This window comes from Eubalaena glacialis, chromosome 12 (assembly GCF_028564815.1).
Source record: "Eubalaena glacialis isolate mEubGla1 chromosome 12, mEubGla1.1.hap2.+ XY, whole genome shotgun sequence".
Lineage (NCBI taxonomy): Eukaryota > Metazoa > Chordata > Mammalia > Artiodactyla > Balaenidae > Eubalaena > Eubalaena glacialis.
In genome coordinates this window covers 50608950-50630532 of record NC_083727.1, presented here as the reverse complement: position 1 = coordinate 50630532, position 21583 = coordinate 50608950, and the positions used below count along the sequence as shown (strand labels likewise).

The 21583-nt window shown below is 42.3% G+C and overlaps 1 protein-coding gene across 2 annotated transcripts in view; it reads left to right on the top strand.

The window, feature by feature from the left end:
• The window catches only part of FIG4 (FIG4 phosphoinositide 5-phosphatase), a 139869-nt gene extending 122609 nt beyond the window's left edge, over positions 1 to 17260 (top strand). For both annotated transcript variants that reach the window (XM_061206765.1, XM_061206764.1), the window contains one exon: positions 16913 to 17260. In XM_061206765.1, the coding sequence (XP_061062748.1) occupies positions 16913 to 17090 (178 nt within the window). In that variant the 3' untranslated portion in view covers positions 17091 to 17260. The remainder of the gene's footprint in view (positions 1 to 16912) is intronic.
• The last annotated feature ends 4323 nt before the right edge of the window (positions 17261 to 21583 follow it).

Sequence of the window (21583 nt, the reverse complement as noted above, 5' to 3'; positions counted from 1 at the left end):
AATGCACTCTCTAAAATATGACTATGGGTGCTTTCTGGAGGGTGCATTGTAGGGGCCAAGGATATAAGCAAAGAGGGGAATAGGAGGAAACTCTAGAGAAGTGTGGTTTCACAGAAGCCAAGAGAAGAAAATGTTTCGAGAAGGAAGGAGTGGGCAGCAGTCTTGAATACAGAGAAATTAACAGGGAGGTATTGATGGCCTTGAGCAAATGTTTATGGGTGGTAGCTTTGCAAGCCCACTGCAGTGAATTTAGGAAAAAATGGGAAGGGGGTAAGAGAACATGGGGAGCAGAAACCATTTCAAAAATGCTGTGGAGGGCTGCAGAGAAATAGGACATTGGGAGGAGGGTATAGGGATCATTTCTAGGATAGGAGCTACTACAGCAGTTCTCTGTGCTGACAGGTGGTCTGCAGAGAGTCAGATACTGGGGGTGCTGGACAGAGTAGTTAATTGCAGGAGAGAGATCCTTGAAAGGGCCCTGTGAATTGTTTTGCCTCTTTATTGGAATCCAGAATTTCATTATCTTTGATGTTGATTAGTTTGTCGGAATGTTCTTGTATTAAGTTGAACCATATGAAGTTACCAATACTTATATATTTTTGACCTACGAAAACAGCAGTGGCTTATAATTCTACCTAATAGAATTAGGATTTTCGACCTTAGACAGTTTCTCCCATAGGTCTTTATAGTTTCTATACATTTTTAATTTGGAAACAGTCTCAAACTTACCTCAAAGTTGCAATTACAGAACAAAGAATGTTTCCCTCCCCACCTCGAACCATTTGAGAGTAAGTTGCAGACCTGATATTCTGTCTCTCCCTAACATTTGAGTAGGTATTTTATATAAATAAGAAGATTCTCCTATAAAATCACAGTACAATCTAGTAAAATCAGGAAATTAACAGCAATACATTGCTGCCAACTAATCCTTCAACCCCGTTCAAGTTTTTGCTAGTTGTCCCAATAATGTCCTTAATCTCAAAAGGAACTAGTCCCACATCTCACATTGCAGTTAGTTGTCATGTCTCTTTAGTCTCCTTCATTCTGGAACAGTTCCCCAGTCTTCCTTGATTTTTCATAACCTTGACACTTTGAAGAATACAGTGACTTCGTAGAACCGCGCCCGGTCTGAGTTTGTCATGGTTATCTTTGGCAGTTTGGTAGCCAGCCTTCAAATTGGCCACACCTCCTGTTATTCAAACCCTCATGCAGTCTCCTCCCACACTGTACCAGAGTTGATCTTTGTGACCAAGAGCATAGAGCAGAAGTGGTTAGGTTATAGAAGCGATCTCTTGGATCACTTGTTCTGGGGCAAGCTAACGTCCTGTGGATAAGCCCAGATGGCAAGGAACTGAAGCATGTAGCCAACAGCCAGTGAGAAACTGAGGCCTGCCAACCATGTGAGTGAGCATGGAAGTGGATTCTCCAGCCCCAGTTAAACCTCAAGGTGACTGTTGCCCCAGCCAGCAGTAGGACTTCAACCTTATAACAGACCTAAAACCAGAATCACCCAATTAAGCCACTCTCAGATTCCCGACCCCCAGAAACTGTGACATCATAAATGTTCGTTGGCTTAAAGTACATAATGAATACAGGCACGAATATCACAGAAGTGATGGTGGGTTCTTTTTATTGCATCCTATCAGGTGGCACACAATTTCAATTCATGCCATTACTAATCATCTTTATTTCAGTCCCTTGATTAAAATGGAATCTTCTGGGCTTTTCCACTTTTTGCTCTTTTTTTTCTCCCTCTCTTTTAATTAATGAATATTTTGTGGGAGATACTTTGAAATGATGTAAACATCCCTTTCTTCATCAAACTTTCAATTATTTCATTTACTTATTTTTCTCAGTATGAGATCTTGGTTTTCTGTTTTATTCGATGGGATATAGTCTGTTACTGTCATTATTTATTTTGATACTCAAATTGTTCCAAATTTCACCTGCATCCCTTCAGCCTGGCTCCTGTGTTCTCTGGACACATCCTCATCATTCTTTAAGTACATCCTTGATTTCTGGCACAAGATGTTCTAAGCTCATCATGTTCTTTGCCTGCCCCAGCCCTGAAATCAGTCATTTCTCCAAGGACCTCAGGTTCTTTTGAGTGGAAAATGGTATTAAAGCCAAGGTGTGGGCACTATTGCCATTGGGGTGTCATTGCTCCCAGGCCCACTCAAAGGACATATATATATTTACATATACTCATAGATGTAAATATATACAGACATATGCAAATATATACATATATGTATATACATATACTACATATATTATATATATCATATAATATAAATTATATATTTGTAAGTATAATACAAATAAAATATAGATATATATCTTTAATTCCATAAATTCATACTGATGCCTCTAATCGTAGGGTACTCTGGGGTTATTCCGTCCATCTCCCTTTCCATATTAGTGACCTCCCTCTCCAACAGTGAGAAACATGGCTCCATTACCCTCACTATATTTATCTGATTCATTCCCTCGTATATAACCAGTCTTCCGTCACCACTGCATCCACCCCTTCCCCCACATGGATGCCCTCTATTCAGGCACTGACACCTTTTCAGAGACACCACCCTCATGAGTGCCCTCCTTATCCCCTTGGGCCCCAGGCCACTGCTCCACATGGATGTTCACACCCACTTCTCCCTGCTCAGGCTCTGAAATACCACCTCAGGCTGCCCCTACACGTGGACGCCCTCCTCACGCACTCAGGCCTAAACTCCCCACACTGGATCTGCCCTTCTTACCCCACTTGGGCCCCAACACCCCACAGGCTGTCACAGGCTGCCTCTCCTTGCTCTGCCCCCATCTAATGGCTTTCGGGCTGACTTGTTCAGGGGAGGAAAGGGAAGAGCAGGGCTTTGCGATTTCAGAAGAATGCCAGCATGGAAAGGGACATTCTGCTCCCCCTCAGCTCAGTTGTGAATTTCGTCTGTAGTAGTGGGTTCCAAATTTCTGGTTACACCAGAATATCTTGGGAAGCTTGCTGAAATACAGATGTCAAGCAAACAGAAGACAACACTAAAAACAGGGAGCAATCAAAGCGTCCTTAGAAAATGGTTAAATAGATTATAGGGAGGCATTCAGTTTTCATTTTAGACTTTTGGTTTCTCTTTACATTTTCTACATTTATACCTTTATATTATTAATACTAATGGATTATGGGCCATGTTCTATAATTTTCTATATTAAAAACATAATTAGCAAGACTGTTGTTTTTTTAAGCAATACAAAATACAGACTTCCAGACCCTATTGCTGGAGATTCTGATTCAGTACACCTGGGCTAAGACCTGGGTATCTGTGCTTTGTAAAATTCTCCTTTGAGTGTAATAATCAGACAGGTTGTGGAACCCCCGCTCCATCAAATCCTCCACAGGAGTTCCCTCAGCAGCTGTGTCTGAGTATCCACTGGGCAGCGTGCCCAACACCCCATCACAGATGAACACTGACAGCAATGAAGCCACATGAGCTTTCTGAAAACTCAGGACAGGTAGGTTTTGGTTTGAAGGCTCATGATCCTACTGATAGCTCCTTCCAAAGTCAGTTCTGTCTGATCCTTACTGTTATTAAAGTGAAGGATAACTCTGAAAAGATGCAGGTTAAGTACTCTTCAAAACTATCAAGGTTGGGCTTCCCTGGTGGCGCAGTGGTTGAGAGTCTGCCTGCCAATGCAGGGGACACGGGTTCGAGCCCTGGTCTGGGAAGATCCCACGTGCTGTGGAGCAGCTGGGCCCGTGAGCCACAATTGCTGAGCCTGCGCGTCTGGAGCCTATGCTCAGCAACAGGAGAGGCCGCGATGGTGAGAGGCCCGCGCACCACGATGAAGAGTGGTCCCCGCTTGCCACAACTAGGGAGAGCCCTCGCACAGAAACGAAGACCCAACACAGCCATAAATAAATAAACAAATACTTTAAAAAAAACAAAAAAACCCAAAAACTATCAAGGTCATCAGCGACAAGGTCAGTCTACTGTCACCGCCAAGAGGACCCTAAGCGGAGATGACAACTAAATGTAATGTATCCTTGATGAGGTCTTGGAAAAGAAAAAGGACGTTAGGTAAAAACTAAGTATGGATTTTAGTTAATAATAATGTGTCAATATCAGTTCATTAGTTGCAAGAAATGTACCATCCTAATGGAAGACGTCACTAATAGGGGAAACTGGGGTATGTATGGGGTATGTGGGAACTCTAGTTCTATAAATCTGAAGAGGTTCTACAATAAAAAGTCTTAGAAAAAAGATGCAGGTAACAGGAGATGTAATGATGTGACATGGCAGACTCAGTGATAGCACTCTGTAAATCATCAGGAAAAGGTGAAAATATTCAAATGGGCATGAAGAATATAAGTAGGTGTCATCACTTCCATGTGGGAGATAAGACACAGGGCCATTACTGCAGCCCATTGGTCTGCGTCTCCAGGAGTGACAGGCCACTGCTGCTGCTGTTCCAGGAAATTTGAGGACAGAAGGGACAGATTGCTCCCAAAGGTCACCGTGGAAATGTCTGATAGATGACCAGTTGCCCTGAGGGAGAGTCTGGGCCTGCTTACAGGCGGGGAGAAAGGATGACTCTGGGAGGGGCAGTTGTATTCTTTGCCCTTTGAGAACAGCTGTTACAGGCTTGATGTGCAACCTGTCCTTTACTGGCAGAACAGACCCAGTGCTGTGCAGGGTAACCAGTTCCTGTTGCCTGTGGCTCAAAGCCAAGTGTGCTCTCATTAAACAGCAGCTGAAATGTTCACGTTATGGCCTACAAAACAGTGCAGCCAAATATCATTGGGTGCTCTCCTGGTGTTTGTAATACTAGACACAGCTGAAACAGAGGAAAAACTGCATTTCTTTTTATACTAAGACAATATATCCTACAAAATGGGAGGGAAATCCTACAACTTATAAATTGCATCCTAAATTAGAGGCATTTTACCTGTTTCAGGTCCAAAAATCATCTTACTTTGTCTAAAACCAAAAGTCCTTTTAAAAACGCAAACAACATTTTAATTTTATAGTTGTCAGAGAGAATGTAGAAGAGTATCATTCTGCCATACATGGACCAATAAAAATACTAACAGCTATGGCCCAAACATCAAAAGGACCACCATTGCCACTCATATATGTGTTTGTAGTAGACTGTCCCTTCTGTCTCCTAGGGCAGTGAACACAAATGTGTCCAACTGCTGGAAGTATCCCCTTGTTGCTAGAACCATCCAGGAACAGGGTTACCTAGGCGCCCGTGTGCTTGCTCCCAGCTAAAGCAAGAAAGAGCTGGAGCTTCCTGTGCTTTTGCACGTTGGCTGGCTATGTGGTCAGAGTTCAGTTGCAGAAAACATAATCCACTCTAGGTAGATTAAACAGAAAGTGATTTATTATGGGATTTTCAGTGGCTTTCAGAATCACCAGAGGGCTAAAGAGACAGACTGTAGACCAAGCTGCCAGGAATGGCTCCGCAAAGCACATGGCAAATCATCAGAGTGGCTGCTGCATCTGCCTAGATCCGGAAGGTATCACAGCAGCTGCTGGCTGCAAAACCAGCCACCTCAGCTATAATCAGGAAGCTGCCACTGGGGTGGCCAACTCGAGAGCACGTTGCCTTTGCCAGAGTCTGCAAAAAGGATACCCTACATGCTGCTTCTTCGCGTATGAGTCAGTTCCAAATCAGACTCCTGTGAGTATAAGTGGTGGGTAGAACCTAAATCACATTTTGAACCCAAATTGCAAGGGAGTCTGGGATGTTATTTTTTGTTTTTCAGCCTCTGCATGCAGGAAGGGGAGTTCAGATGGATACTGAGGAGTCTAATTTATGTTATCTGTCGGAGTCTGCCCTGCTAGCTACCCAGTTATCTATGCATATTCCTCTTGCTATAAGTAGAACCCACTCCCTCCCCCATACATCACTGCATCCCACTCAAAGTCCAGGATCTCTGGGTTTTGTGCAGCTCTCTTTAAGTCCAGATGAGGCTTTTTGTGATCTAGTGACCTATAAATTAAAAGACTGCCTGTCTGCTCTCAATATACACTGGTGGCAAAGGAGGATTAAAACTATTCAGAAAGGGAGAGAATAGAAATGTACAATTGCCATTTGTATTAGCAGTCATCAAATGCCACTAGGCAATAATGGTGAAAGCACGCTGCTCGCATGATGGAGTGAGGTCCTTGAGTAGCCATCGGAAGGACTCCCTTGTTCATTAAGCCCGTGACCCAAATCTAACTGATATCCTAGCCATCTCCCATTAGCTGCAATAAAAGTAAAGCTGATAGGCAGTCATTTTTTAATTTTCCTAACTCTACTTGTACTTCTTTCTGCTGCCATAGTTGTAATAATGCTTGATTAGCCAGATGTAAGTGAACCGCGAGATTAAGGGCTCTACCACATTCTCCGCACTTCCCCCAAGTCTCTGCATCACTAGGATAGCAGCCACATCTGGACCCTGTGGTATTCAGCTGTCTCTGAGGAGACCAAGTCCTGACGGAGTAGAAATGGGAGTTGAGCTGGAAAAGAGTTTCTCTGAGCAAAGCTCTGGGTAAGGAGAAGTGGTGTGGCAACGCCTACCTCAGCAGCAAGGACAGTATAGCCATGCAGGCAACAATATGTCACATTTAGGGACCAGCTTTGGGGATGGGTGAAAAATATACTTTAAAAACAGACATGCCTAGTTGGTTCTGGGAAGAAGACGGCAGCAACATAGTTTTTTAAATCTCTGAATCATCACATAAAACAGAACAACTAGGGAGCACAACCAAATACACATGGGCAGCATTTACCTCAAACCGCGTAAGTTATCCACAAATCACAAAATATAAGCAGGTGGTGGAGGTAAACCGCCAACAGCCACAAGACCTGCATGATGTCTGTGCTGTACGAGAGGAAGGAGTCAGGAGGGGACAGCAGGGCATCTGACAGACCTGAGACCAGGAGAGCCCCAGAGTAGCTAACAGGAGTGCACTGGAAATGACTGCTGGCTAATCTGAGCACAGCAGCTGAAACTGGGAGGGGTTTTACCCAGTTCAGTGCCAGGTGAGTGCAGGGGCTCTTGGTGGGTTCTGAAAAGAGCTGAGGCAGTCTGGGCCAGATTAACTCCTGAACCCGACGGCCAAAGCTCCCTTCCAGGCCAGGAGAAAGTGATGACAGTGGAGTCAAAACTGGGCAGGACAGTGGCAGGAGGCATGAGGGAAAGAGAAAGTCCAGATAGAAGAGGGGAAAGAGAAGAGGTAAAGGAAATCTCAGAAAGCAAGCCGACATGGTTTTAAACAACAAAAGAGGGAGTTCTGTCAAGTTAGTCAGATTTTCCTGAACTACTCCATTCTAAAGGTTCAGGAAAATTTAATTTTGCATAATGAGCAACAGAAAAGTATCGAGGTCCAAACCCGTATAAAGTTATTGGGAGAATGAAAGAACACAGAGCAGAATAACATCCCTCCGATGAAAGCATGCCAGAAAGACAACTTGATAAAAGAGGTCAAAACTGAAGCATACTATTTCAAAATGAGCTTAAAATACAAAACTTTAAAATTCAAAAAGAAATGAAGAAAAAGATTTAAGAGAAAGTGTCAAATATTGGCAATAGGCAAGGAAGATTTAGCATGGATAGGAGGAGTCTTGATGAAGAAAAACAAACCAAGGGAACAAAAAAAATACTAAAAACAGTAATGCCAAATTTTTTTTTTTTCTGAAATATAACTACTTAAAACTACGTATTTGAATAGCACAACACATACCTGAGAATAGTGACCAAAAATGATACAGTATAGTATGTTAACTGGACTTTAAAGGAAAAAGATCCTTTAGACATTTAAAAAGAGAAAGTGACTTTTAAGGGAAAGAAAATTAGATTATTCTCAGGCTTTATGTCAGAGAAAAAAACTTTATGTCAGAAAAAAAAAAATGGAGCGCAGATGGTCCCCAACTTACAGTGGTTCAACTTAAAATTTTTGGGCTTTACGACGGGGCAAAAGCAATATGGGTTCAATGGAAACCATACTTCAGATTTTGAATTTTGATCTTTTCCTGGGCAGTGATATACAGTATGATACTCTCTTGTGATGCTGGCTCCCACTGGACAAAGATGGGAAAATTTGCACTTCAATAAGGATATTAATTACAGTAGGATGGAACTCATCAAATATGTTTAAATCCGTGAGTTTATGATGATTTTTTAAAAATCTGGTCACCTTAGAAGGATGATAAGGAACTATTTCATTATCTGGAAAACAGACAAAGAATCAAGCATATGACTTTGAATCATATGAATTGTACCGTTGGGTAACCAAACAAGAGATGAGGAAAAAAATCTTTTTAAGAAAGTGTGACAGGGCTTCCCTGGTGGTGCAGTGGTTAAGAATCCACCTGCCAATGCAGGGGACACGGCTTTGATACGGGAAGATACCACATGCTGCAGAGCAACTAAGCCCGTGCACCACAACTACTGAGCCTGCATTCTAGAGCCCATGAGCCACAACTACTGAGCCCACGTGCCACAACTACTGAAGCCCACGCGCCTGGAGCCCGTGCTCCGCAACAAGAGAAGCCACCGCAATGAGAAGCCCACACACTGCAACGAAGAGTAGCCCCCGCTCGCCGCAACTAGAGAAAGCCCGCGCACAGCCACAAAGACCCAACGCAGCCAAAAATAAATAAATAAAATAAATATATATTTTTTTAAAGTGTGACAACTGATAAATGAAAAAAAAATAATTATCATCTGGCAATCCCCAGTAAATTAATGGATCTAGGCATTCATATCAATGACTGGGGGCATCAAAAAAGATAAACAGCTAGACACTGTGGCCCTCCTGATGACACAGCACTCCACCACCTGTGGTCTCGCCACAGCAATTGAAGCAAATTCTCACCAAGCCTCTGGATCCAATTGCTGGCTTGCAGGAAATATAAAGGACAGAGGAACATTTTTGAACTGCGTCATGAATATGCCATCAGCAAAACCCAGACGAGAGAAACTCTACAACCTGGTTTCTTCGACAGACAAATTGTAAGGAAAAGATAGGAGGGAGAATCTGTAGATTAAAAGCCCGATCACACTTTTAAACTATAGTCTAGGGATGCACATTTGAATGAAAAAAAAAATCTTTTTTTTTTTTTAAATGCAAAGAAGTGATTACTGTAGAAGTCAGGTTGATGGCTACTTATGAGGGGAGGGAGGAGTTGTGATGGGGATGGAGCACATAGAAGGGGCTTCTGGGCTGGCTGCCAAAATTTCTGTTTCTTGACCCAGCTTGTGTTTACCTTCTAATAATTGTGTGTGTTTGTTTTGTGTGGTTTTCTGTTATTTGTCTTATTTTATAATAAAAAGGTGAAAAGCATTGATAGTTATCATGGAAAACTACTGTGCTTCAAATCTATTAGGTAAGCATTGTTAGTTGTTTTTTTTCCAATGTATATGTATGGCAGTGATGTTATGACATTTTAACCAAAAACTTTACTCTCACAAGCTTGTAATAGTCTCTAAGGCTCTTATGTATACAGTGTAAACTAGAAAGTCACATGTTAAAAGCAACTGTACTTTTGTTTCAGTGTCTGCACAGTGGAATGGACATTGTAAAAATGAGGTCACATGGACTCATTTGAAGTATATCACTGTGGGGAGTGTTGAGATATATATATATACACACACACAGCCCTTCCCTCAGCGTTAGGTTTAAAGAAAATATATGTATATATTAGTATATATAAGCATAACTATTACATATAAATATATCTGTGTACATAACATACATGTGTATGTGTATGTACATACATACACTTTTTTCATCTAGTTGATCTGATGAAAAATAAGTCTTCAAAAGATAGTTTTTTGTCAATTGTACCTCAGTAAAGCTTAAAAAAAAAAAAAGAGTTTAGCAGCCTTAGACATTCACATGCATGGATTTCTTTGAGATATATTAAGGTCATTGTGTACTTTGATCTATAAATAACTTTTCTCTCTTGTTAATGTGGCTTAGGCTTAGGCATTAAATCCTAACTTTTGTGAGACTGCAGTGCCTTTCTGGCTGGCCTGTCACTGACATGGCTTCTGACACGTTGAAGGCAGATGAGTGTTTGAGAAACCCACACAATGAGAGCTTTGCTGCCCTCACACTCCATAACCAAATGACATACTCCTCTCCTATCAGAATCTACAAAGACCTCGTCTGCTGTAAGCAGCTGAAATTCCTTACTGCTGGGCCTTTGAAGGGCCTTATATACAGAGAAGGCTGCCTGCACCCTGGTCTACAAGACTGTACATTTTAGGTTCCATCATCACCGATTATATTCTTCGGTTCCTTCTCATCACCCCTTTTGCTCCTTCTAATGGTGGGTTGTTTAGGGACTGGCATTACTGTCATATTTGCTTTAATGCATTTTAACCTGCTTGTGAAATTTCTAACCTCTCTTCCAGTATCTCTGCTGGAGGACGGTTCAGTCATCCCATTGTAATAGCAGCTGTTCAAAGGATTTGGAATTTGTTTGGATTTGAAGGAATCAGATTTATACACTATTCTGTATCTCGCTCATTAGCTCTCAATGGCATAACAAGACTGAAAATTTAATTGCACTGTGGGGAAATCATGCATTAGGTTCATAGCATTTTGTGTGTACTATATAGACTTGCTGTTTTAGCAGGAATAAAAAGAAAATTAATTTTTTTTTTTACCTTGATGATGTTTAGAATGTCATGAGCAGCTAATAGCATGGTTTCATGTCCTAATACATGGATAAGTGTTTGCCCCTCAAGCCTGTTGCCTTTACTGTGATGTCATGTATGTCTACCCAAAGACACATGCAAGTGCCCTTGGTTGGGGTGTCGGGGCAATGCGTATGTGTGGAAGGCAGCAAATGTGCTTGCCCATATCTCCAACACTGAAACTGGCTTGACAGGGTATATGAAAGCAAATTACATAGGCGGAGCCTGCTTTCTAGAATCCCAGGATATAGGGACTTATTTTGCCTTTTGTTTCGTTTTATTAGAGGTGGTTTGAAGATTGACACATTCCTCTTGATTTCAGCCCATTTAGTGAGTTTGTTAATCTGAGTCATTGTCTTCTCACCTCTAAAGGGGGATTAGAACGCACCCCTCCTGCCTCACCCTTGTTTTTTGAGCTACTTGGATAGTTTTGCCCTGCTAGAAAGCACCTCAGCTTCCCCTCAGTGCCCCGTCCACCTTATGGTTATCTGAGGAAACGAACTTAAAAGCCAGACTTCTGTTGGAAATCATACCTCCCTATCATCTAGACTCTAAATTCTAGAGTAATCCAAATCACACTGCTTTCAGGTTCTGAATTTAGAAATCCAAGGTAAAATCATCTTCCTTAAACAGATGCCATTCATTTATTCAGGGAATAAATATTGAACACTTACTATATGCCAAAGATTCTTCTGGGCATTGGGGGTAAAGAGGTAAGCAAGATAGAATTCACATCCTGGAAAGTATATAAACAGATAAATAAAAGATCAGATAGTGATAAGTGCTATGCAGGGACGTATTATATTAAGGCAATGAGTTTAGAAAGAGATACTCAGGATTTCTGAGAAAAAAATAGCAGGAAAGAGGTTCTAGAACAGTCTGTCCAATGGCACTTTCTGTGATGAAGGAAATGTTCTATATTGCACTGTTCAATGTAGTAGCCACTAGCCACATGTGGTCATCAGGAACTTGAAATGTGACTAGTGCTACTGAGGAACTAATTTTAAATTTTATTTAATTTTAATCAATTAAAATAAATTTAAATAGGCACATGTGGCTAATGGTTACCATATTGGACAAGCATGATTTGAGAGCTACATTTTGGACTTAGGTGTCTATACTTGTACACTGAATGGGAGGAATATGCAGCATTATCTTGACTTTTTAACATGAAGAAGCAAACACATTCTCACCGTATCATCTTGGTAGAATAGATTCGTGACTAGGCTTCAATGTATGAATACTTTGTTGGAAAGATACAAGCAACCTAATAAGGGAACTAATGAGAAGCAATGGATGGTCACAAAAAGATGTTAGAATGGCACCCACAAACTGAGGGCTAAAGGCTCTGAGCAGTATTAAAAGCTAGAAAGACAGAAAATCATTGCAGGGACTTCCGTGATGGTCCAGTGGTAAAGAATCCGCCTTCCAATGCAGGGGACACGGGTTTGATCCCTGGTTGGGGAACTAAGATCCCACATGCTGCAGGGCAATTAATCCCGCGTGCCACAACTACTGAGCCTGTGCGCTGCAAACTACAGAGCCCACATGCTCTGGAGCCTGTGTGCCGCAACTAGAGAGAAAACCCGCATGCCACAACAAGAGAGAAGCCTGCGCACAACAACGAAGAGCCCACACGCCACAACGAAAGATCCCATGTGCCACAACTAAGACCAGACGCAGCCATAAAAATTAAATATTTTTTTAAAAAAATGATTGCATGGCAATGTGTGCCATAGGCCCCTCTGCCAGTTAGGAAATAATAGCCCTTATTGCTTAAAAGAAATTACAAAGCCGGCAGAAAGGCAAATAGAATAATAAAGGGCTTGTGCTATTAAGACATTTGCTGAGGTTTTACCCCACTGAGACCGGAGCATCTGATCAACTTTGATCCTGCCCTAATGATTGTTTTCTCCCAGAAGGTAGAGGAAAGTAAAGAGAGGAATGACCTAATGCTGACCATCATTTGCAAATAAGGCTGTTGGTCAGGGTCTTCCATAAGGGCCTCTTCAGCTATAATATTCTTTTGATTCTGTCACTCAGTCATGAACCAACAGAACCATTTGGTGATGTGAAAACAGCAACTTGGGAAAACTTGGGAGTTTGTGGTAGCAACAGAAGGGATCACCAGGAAGGGAAATATATCCTGTGATTAGAACCATTACTAAATTTTCTGAAAAGCCAAATGGTGTGCCAAAATGCTCATCATAGAAAAAGTATAAGATTTTAACATATTGGAAAAGTATCACATGTATAAAATTATTGAAATTATACAAGTATTATCTAGTTCTTCTATCACCAACCACAAATCGTCATATCATTACTAAATCCAGAAGACATTTCAGTCTGACCAATTAAATATTTTCTTGTCAAACCAACATATGCTTATTGGGTACTGAATATGTATAAGTCAGAAATACCCTCAATGGGAATTGAACTTTTAAAGGGACTCAAACTTTTGTTATGCATCCAAGTGTAAGATACCATTATTATAGGACATGGTCATATTATAACCAAACGAATAATAACACATTTAAGAAAGAGCATAAAAGGGCACCAATAAGGATCTTCTTCAAAAACATGTAGTGTGTCTAATGAATTTCTGCCTAAAGTGTTTCTCTTCTGTGAATGGGAACTGCAGTTAAGGCTAAGTGTCATCAATCCTTGGTGTTTGAGTACACCGAGCAGCCCATAAATGAACTAAAGAAGACTGCAACGTTCCTTGAGAGGAAATACAGAGACTTCCTTGAAGATGGGACTAGGTTTTGTAGATAAAAAGAAATGAGCCTGCAAATTTGTAATTATAATAATTCATCTCCAAAAAGACTACTAGCATTTGAATTAAGGGCAATAAGTCTTATCCCTTTGAGGACTGTGGGGAGAAGCTGAAAACAAAAATTCTGTTTATGGATAGGAGAGAAATGTCGAACGTTTTTTTCCACCATGAAAGTACAATAATAAGCCATCTCTTTCTACTGGAATGAATAAAAGAAAGTAGTCTTACAATTTCCACATCATTTAGTGTTTAAACACTGGTCTTTTCACCCAGAAACAAATGCCATCTAAGCTAATAAAAAGACTATTACATGTAGTGTTGGAAGTGTTATTGGGGTTACCTCCATCTGTTTCCAGTGCCCCTCAGAGACAAGGTGCCCACCAGCAGCCCCTTGTGAGGGTCTTGGATGTTTTTATATTTCTTCCTTGCCTTGCATAAGCCAACGGGGAAATCAAGTGTGAGGACATTAGGAAATGTAATATTGCTACTCATGTCTTTATAGTTAAGTGTTAAATGATGCCTGCTCAATGTAGGATTAGTGGTAGTATATCATTTAAGAAGAAAGTTTCTACTTAAGAATGTTCAATGCTGTTGACCACAAATAAGATTTTATTTAGCATTTTAGATTACAGTTTGGTCTCCTTAGACCAAAGACTCTCAAACTTTAGCGAGTAGGAAAATCAACACCACAGTGAGGTGGTGTTGAAGCCCTAAACCCACCTGCCGCTCAGTCTGATACCATTTAAGGCTGATGTTGACATTTCACATTTAGAGTGTTTGTAATGGTTTTTCATTACTCCACGGGGCATTGAAGCAGTTTACTGAGAAGTAGGGTGAGGACTCCTGATTGATTTACTGATAAGAAACCCCAGGCAGTGGGTGGCAGTGGCTGGTCTGTGGCCCTGTTCATGGTTGTCCCAGCCCTGCTGCTGTTCTCCCTACAGCCTGCCCACCTGTGTATTCAGCTGAGCTGCTGAAGGACAAAACAATGACTTGATGACTTGGATTCTCCTTTTCTCCTTTTCTCAGTTGCATTAAGGTTTAGTTCCCAGATGGTATCTCTCTGGTGTGATGCCTGCCGGAAAGCTCTTGGTTAATGCACACAGGGTTGCAGGCAAAAGTCTGGCTTCAAAGCACAGAAACCATTAGTCCCATTTTTAAATTGACTTTAAATGTCTCATCTGTGAAATGGAGGGTGTAGACACTAGACAGGTGTGGATGGTGGGGTTCAGGAGTTGCTGTGGCCGGCACTTTGATGACAATCTCTAAAACCACTAATGAAGCCTCCTTTTTAAGTGTTCAGGTTAAAATGGTTTGACCCTGAATATTAACAACCGTTAAAAAATTCTAGCATCTTGCTTTGAATTATGTACATGACTGAAGAGTTGCTATGATTTTGTGAGGGAAAATTGAGAAGAAGAGTTCATATATTAATCATCCCAACCATTTGTCATTATAACGTTACTTTTGTATTTTGAAGAAAAGCACTGCTGCCAAGCTGGAATTCAAATTGACTCAGCTCAGGATTCTTTCACCTGGGTCTTTTTTTTTTTTTAAACTTAGAGTAAATCACTATCCTTTGGTTTTTATTTATTTAAATAAGGGTGTAGTCTAAGATCATGTGAAATTATTAGAGTGCTTTGGAAAAATGAGAGTATTTCATAAGCCATTTACCAAATTTGAGTTTAAATATATTACCCCAAGGTCAAAACAATTGAGGTTGACTTCCAGAAAGAATATTCCACCTTTAGTTGTATTTTATTTCACAGCGATTTTAAGCAGAGTCTCCAGCCAAGGCAGGATGTGTTAGTTTTCTAAAGGCAAAGTACAGGGAGCTACCTTGACTGTTTTCTAGGAGAGTAAGAAAGACCTAAGTGTAATTGTAACACATCCTATGAGGATGGAGGGTTTTACTGGACAACTCTTGTCTCCCTTTGTGTGTCACTCACTGCACCTTCCTAGTGTCCCACAAAATGTTGACGTTGCAAGTACAGTCCTAGCTGGGTCTGAGGTTCAGTTCTGCTTCTGACTGCAGGAAATGCCCCCCAGCTCCAGGGGTCCCAGCTAACCAAACAGCCAGGCATCCAGGATGCCTTTCTGGTCCTCTGATACGATGTACATGAGCAAGACTGAGGTCCCAGCCCAGCAGATTAGATTCTCCAGATCTTTTCTCTTTGTGGTCTTGGTACCCTGATGTGGAGAACCAACCCCCGCTGCTCCGCAGGGCCAGCCCTGGGCTAAGCGGTGGAGGGTGCTGTCGTTGTACCCCCAGTCCCTCACAAGGGGTAGCGTACCATCCTCGACTACCCACGGCCTGCCTCTTCTTGACCTTCCACACACACTCACTCTGCAGCACACCTGACTTGGTGGTTGATTCATCCCTAGAGGGCCTGCCCCCAGCCAAGGAGGTAATCACTAGCCGGTGCTCACACTGCGAGGAGTTAAGCGTGTGTCAGGCACCCAGCTGCATTTTGACGAGGCCTTTTTTGGAGACAGCACCTTCCCCAAGGGTGGATGGAAATTTCAGGCACTATGGCAGTCTAGGTGGGGTGGGAATGGAGGGATATTTTTGAATAGAGAGGTTCTTGGGTGCTTTTCAAATCACCCCAGAAAGGAAGGAAGCTGCCTATTACAGATTTACAATCTCTCATTCAAAAAATCTGAAGCCAGATGTGTTTCAGAATTCAGAATTTTGGGGGTGTTAGCATATACCTTATAAGAACATCCCCAGTGTGATCTGAGGCTGATAAATAAACACATTAATATTCACATGAAGTGGGCCGAGTATTGTATGTTGTACCACCAGATGAGTTTCAATTGGGTTAGGGTTTGCTGGCAAAGTAACGTTTGGTTATTACAGCTTTTAGGATTTCAGAATTGCAGCTAAGGAATTATGCACCGGTAATTGTTAACAATAGTACACTTTTATTGAGCACTAATAGTGTGCCAGGCATTATGCTAAGGGAACACTTTACAGATATAAACTCATTTACTCCTGCCATCAACCTATGAGGTAGGAATTATTAGTATCCCCTACTTACTTCACTGATCCCTACTACTAAGTCCTACTTAAGAAAACTATTGAGTACATACCAAGTACCAAGGAAAGAGAGCGAAAAGTCTGTACAGCCCCTACCTCAGGTTACTTCAGTCATGTGAGGGAGGCAGATGGGCACACAGACATGGGTGTGCCCAGGGCTGTGGGAGCAGAGGAGGGGTGCCCATCCAGCCTGCATGCCGGGGAAGGCTCCCTGGGGAAGTGCTGGTCCTGCTCTTTCAGGCAGAGGAGGAAGCCAACCGAGAGGGAACAGGGAGGTCACTACCACCACTTGTTACTACTAAGTTCACTCGTTCAAGGTCAGTGGCTCTCAAGTGCTTTTGAGGTCAAGGTCCCTATGGTCCTTTATTTTCTTTAATGTAGCTCTGTCCTCGCTTCTCTTCTATAGAACACCCATCTCAGCTTTCTCCCAAGACAACATCTATGAAGTTCAGCCTCCACAAGTAGACAGAAAATCTACAGAGATCTTCCAAGCCCACATCCAGGCCAGTCAAGGTATCATGCAGCCCCTGGGGAAAGAAGACACCTCCATGTACCGAGAATACATCAGAAACCGCTACCTGTGAAGAGACAGCACGTCCCCAGGGTGGCCCAGAGGGGGACCAACAAAGTCCCATTTACTTATGCTCTAACTTGTTTGTCTCATCTTAAAAAGGTAATTTCCCATCAGTCCTTTACATCAGAAGGCTTTTACTCTTTTTGTAACTGGGGAGTTACAAATCATTGGTAATAAAGAAATGACTGAATATTTTGCTGTCGTTGCCTTTATTTTAGAAATACTTTGCTTAGAAATGTGGTTAATCTAGTATCACACCATCACATTAAGATGTTAACAGGTATTTATTGAGGACCGGCTGTGTGCCAGGCCCTATGGTAGAGTCTGGGAATATCATAGTAAGCAAAACAGGCCAAAATTTTCCTCCTGTGTGAAACGAAGGCAGAGTATTTTTCTTTGTAGTTAACATTTTAAAAAATTTATTCTGATGGTTATGTTAACTTTATGTCTGGATTAAAAAAATGTGTTATTTTGAAAGCCCTCGTTCTTAGGAAATAAACACTGAAATATTTATAGATAAAGAGACAAGATGTCAACAAAATGCTCTCCAGTGGTTCAGGAAAAAAGAACACATGATAAAGCAAATGCAGCAAAATATTAATAAATGGTAAATCTGGAAAATAGTAAACAGAAGTTCTTTGAACTTCTGTGAATATAAAATTATATCAAAATAAAACATTAGGGCTTCCCTGGTGGCGCAGTGGTTGAGAATCCACCTGCCAATGCAGGGGACACGGGTTCGAGCCCTGGTCTGGGAAGATCCCACATGCCGTGGAGCAACTAGGCCTGTGAGCCACAACTACTGAGCCTGCGCGTCTGGAGCCTGTGCTCCGCAACAAGAGAGGCCGCGATAGTGAGAGGCCCGCGCACCGCGATGAAGAGTGGCCCCCGCTTGCCACAACTAGAGAAAGCCCTCTCACAGAAACGAAGACCCAACACAGCCCAAAAAAAAAAAAAAAAAAAAATGTATTACTCTGCATAGCTTTTGTGGTGAGCAGTTGCATTACATAATTTGATATTTGATGTCTAGTCAGGGTTGACATGCCATGTATACGTATGGTTTGCTCTCCACATAGCCAAATATAATGTGGACAACTTTCTGCATTTTCTGACAGTTTTACACAAATGATTTGATCTTATGCCTATGCTTGCTTTTTTTTTTTTTTAATAAAACAAGTTGTCTCAGTTTTCCCTTCTCACAAATAAAATAGAGAAGAAAACCAAGCCATCTAAAGGGAGGATGAAAATTGATCAACCTAAATTAAGTGACCTTTAAGGTATCCCCAACCCCGAGATTCTGGGATTCTATGCAGTGTTCTGTGTTGCAGATAAAATTCACAGATGGTTTTGATCGATGCCATCGTAAAATCAGGATTAAAGAATGATGAAATAATTGGCAAGAGGAGTTTCGGTTGGCACAGTTTGGATATTGTTGGGCTGCACCCCGCAGGCCTGCAAGGCCTGTATAGGCCCAGCTTCAAGACTGAAGAAAGAGCCTGGAGTCAGCGACAGAGACGTCAATGATTTCATGGATAGGGGGAGCTTACACATCTGAAGCAAGGTCCCAGAGTGACACTCCACCATGTGGGGCTGAGGGCAGTAGGGACGTGGTGGCTGTCTTTGCTCCCAGGGAGGGGGGTTGTTACCAGTTATAGGGGGAATTGATGTCACGTGGCTCATCGGTTACCGAGAAACGAGCAGAGGGGCAGGCCCCTCACCACCCCTTTGATAAGCTATCAGGTGGAGCTGTCCTCATCTAAAGCCTAGAACAGTCACCGGCTGCAGGGTTCGGGGGCGAGTATGTAGAAAGGGCGGTCATGTGAGTAGGGGGTAGGTGAGACAGGCGCTGGTGGAGCAGGGGATATACAGAGAGCAAGAGATCAGCCACCTTGGGCGGCCCGATCGTACGCTCCCCCTTTGCATACCCTGCACAGCCCTAACAATCTTGGTCCAGCCCTCTTCTGCGACATTCCTGGGGTCAGGTATGTGGCAGGGGTGGGGGAGGTGGCGGGGGCGGGGGGGGCCTGCAACCAGATACCACGATACAGTACAGACAGCGGCCGCCAAAGAGAATCGAAAGCAAGATAGTGCCTAGTATGCTAAGAACAGTCATTCGCCAGGGTGTGGGCAAATTTTGGAGCCAAGGGCTCACCAGGTCAATGGAGAGGGAGTCAGTGTAGCTGCGCCCTATCCAGTTACCAGGAAGGTAAGGCCACCCCTGGTTTTCACAGACCCAGACCCACCCTCATGGGGAGGGGAAGGCCCAGCTCTAAAACATTCTGGTGGCCTAGCCGGGAGTCAGCACAGTTACAAGTGTGCCACCCCATGTTATGTTCAGTGCCACTAGGGGTGGACCCATTAGGTCTTTCCAAACAAAAAATAATCCCATTAGTCGAACTTATGTGTCCAGAAGCCAGCCTATTCCACTCCACACTGCACAGTCCAGGGAGGCTCACGGGCAGTCACCCTGGTAAAACGTCTGATTCGTGGTATGGTAACATTTACCGACAGGGGTCTTTCTGACGTACTGGTGTGTGGGACAGCAAGATGGTCAGTCTTTCCCCCCCCCCCCAATGTCAGTCATCCCCACACGGTTGCATTAGCTGGGTCAATTTTTCATGGAAGTCCAGGGGAAGAGGACAACAGTATCTCACTGTAGACCCAGCAATTAGACTCATTTCACAGTGAGGCCATTGTTGATGCTCAGTCCTTGAGTAGACTTCCTCTGCTCAGGACGAAATGTAAGCCATCTAACACACAGCGGAGATCATGACAATTTAGCAATATACAAACTAACTGCATTCTGAGCGCCTGTGGTTTCTGTCCTGGTCTGCAATACAGTTCAGAAAACTCCGGTTTTCAGTAATACAGGAATGAGTCTAAAATCATGTTCACAATAACCACCTAGTTTTACCTTTGTTGTAAGAACCACAGCTACTCCATTTTGCCTTTCAAATGCATTCCCCTCCTCAGTGGCCAAAGTAGATGTGCAACGCATGTTCAATAGGCCACAAAACAGGCCACTGTGGTCAGTAATGTTTAAGTTAAACCATGTGTAAACCAGAATGATTTCCCCATACCTCCACGTGTGAAGATTTTTCCATAATTTCCCATTTTGATTGCAGAACTTTCAATAGCCCAAACAAAGTACCTATCCCACAAAGCCAGGGTGAATGCTGCCTGCCTGCCCTAGGTCCAGATCATGTCCCTTTGTGTTAGACCTCCTTTATATTTGCCTAGTTATCCACGTTGGGGACAAACTGATGAGATATCATGAACAAGCTCAGAGGTAGTTGATGCGGAATTAGAGGCTATACATTTTACCAATTATTGAATTGTTACACAAGCAGACTTAAAGCAGCAGTGCTACACATCATGAGTAATTATACTCTGTAATAACTAGATAATTTTCTTTTCCTCCTGAACATCAGGACAAAAGTGTGGCTAATGCAATAACTTTCATAAATCTAGACCTCAATTAGCAGAACTAGAATTTAACATCCACTGAAACATAATATTTTTCTCTCTATAACTACCCTTATTTCCACCAAACACAATCAAATCAAGACTAATTTGCTTGCAAAATAAATCTGGTCAATTGACCACATAGGCTCCTCCAAACTGGCTGTGGTGGAACTCCTCAGAAGGCGTCTCAGACTGAATTCCCAAAAGGCTTCTCAAAGCCAGGAAAGCCATGCCAAAGGCCTGCCATCAGACTCCACCTCAGTGGATTTCTCTCTTCTAGAAGTCCCCAAAATATCAAGATTCCTGCACATGCCAGGAGACAGTCTTTCCCATTCACCTGATTAGGCTGCTCAGAACTACGAGTCTCCAGTTTCTGGAGGGATCAGGCAGAGAGAAAAGAAATACGTTTCAATTCTACCCACAGGTGTAGTTTACCAAATTGCTGTAAGTCATAACTAACTTGAGGGGAAGGGTTTCCCTATATCTAGAAAACAGAGATCAATCCAGTAATATTCCAGACAAAACCCATAAAAATTACAACGATAGTCACCAGTTCACTCAGTAACCAACCCTTTCGTTAACTTTTTATGAAGCCATCAGGTTTTCCATTAGGATTCTCTCATTTCTTAGCCAGTTCAGCGGTATGATCTGAAATTTATCAGAGACCTCTACTTGTCAAAAAGTTCTTCTTATGAACTTTCTTGAAGATGAAGCGCTTTTTGCAAAAGCATCAGAGTACAACGATAACTGTCTATAAACGACAAAAGACTTAAAAAGGCATGGTTAAACACCCAATTACAATGTAATTGATAAACTTTATTACAGTAACTAGAATTATAACTGATTGTAATCTTAACCCTGAAAAGCCTTAATCTCTGGCAAAAACCAAGAAGCAAGTAATTGTGAACTGTTTGTCACACCCACATTTCCTGATTGCAAAACTTATGCCTTAGTCTTCCTCTCCTAAGAAGGCAAAAGTAGGTAAACTTAGACCCACCCAGCAATTAATGTTCCAATACTTTATCCTATTTGAAATGA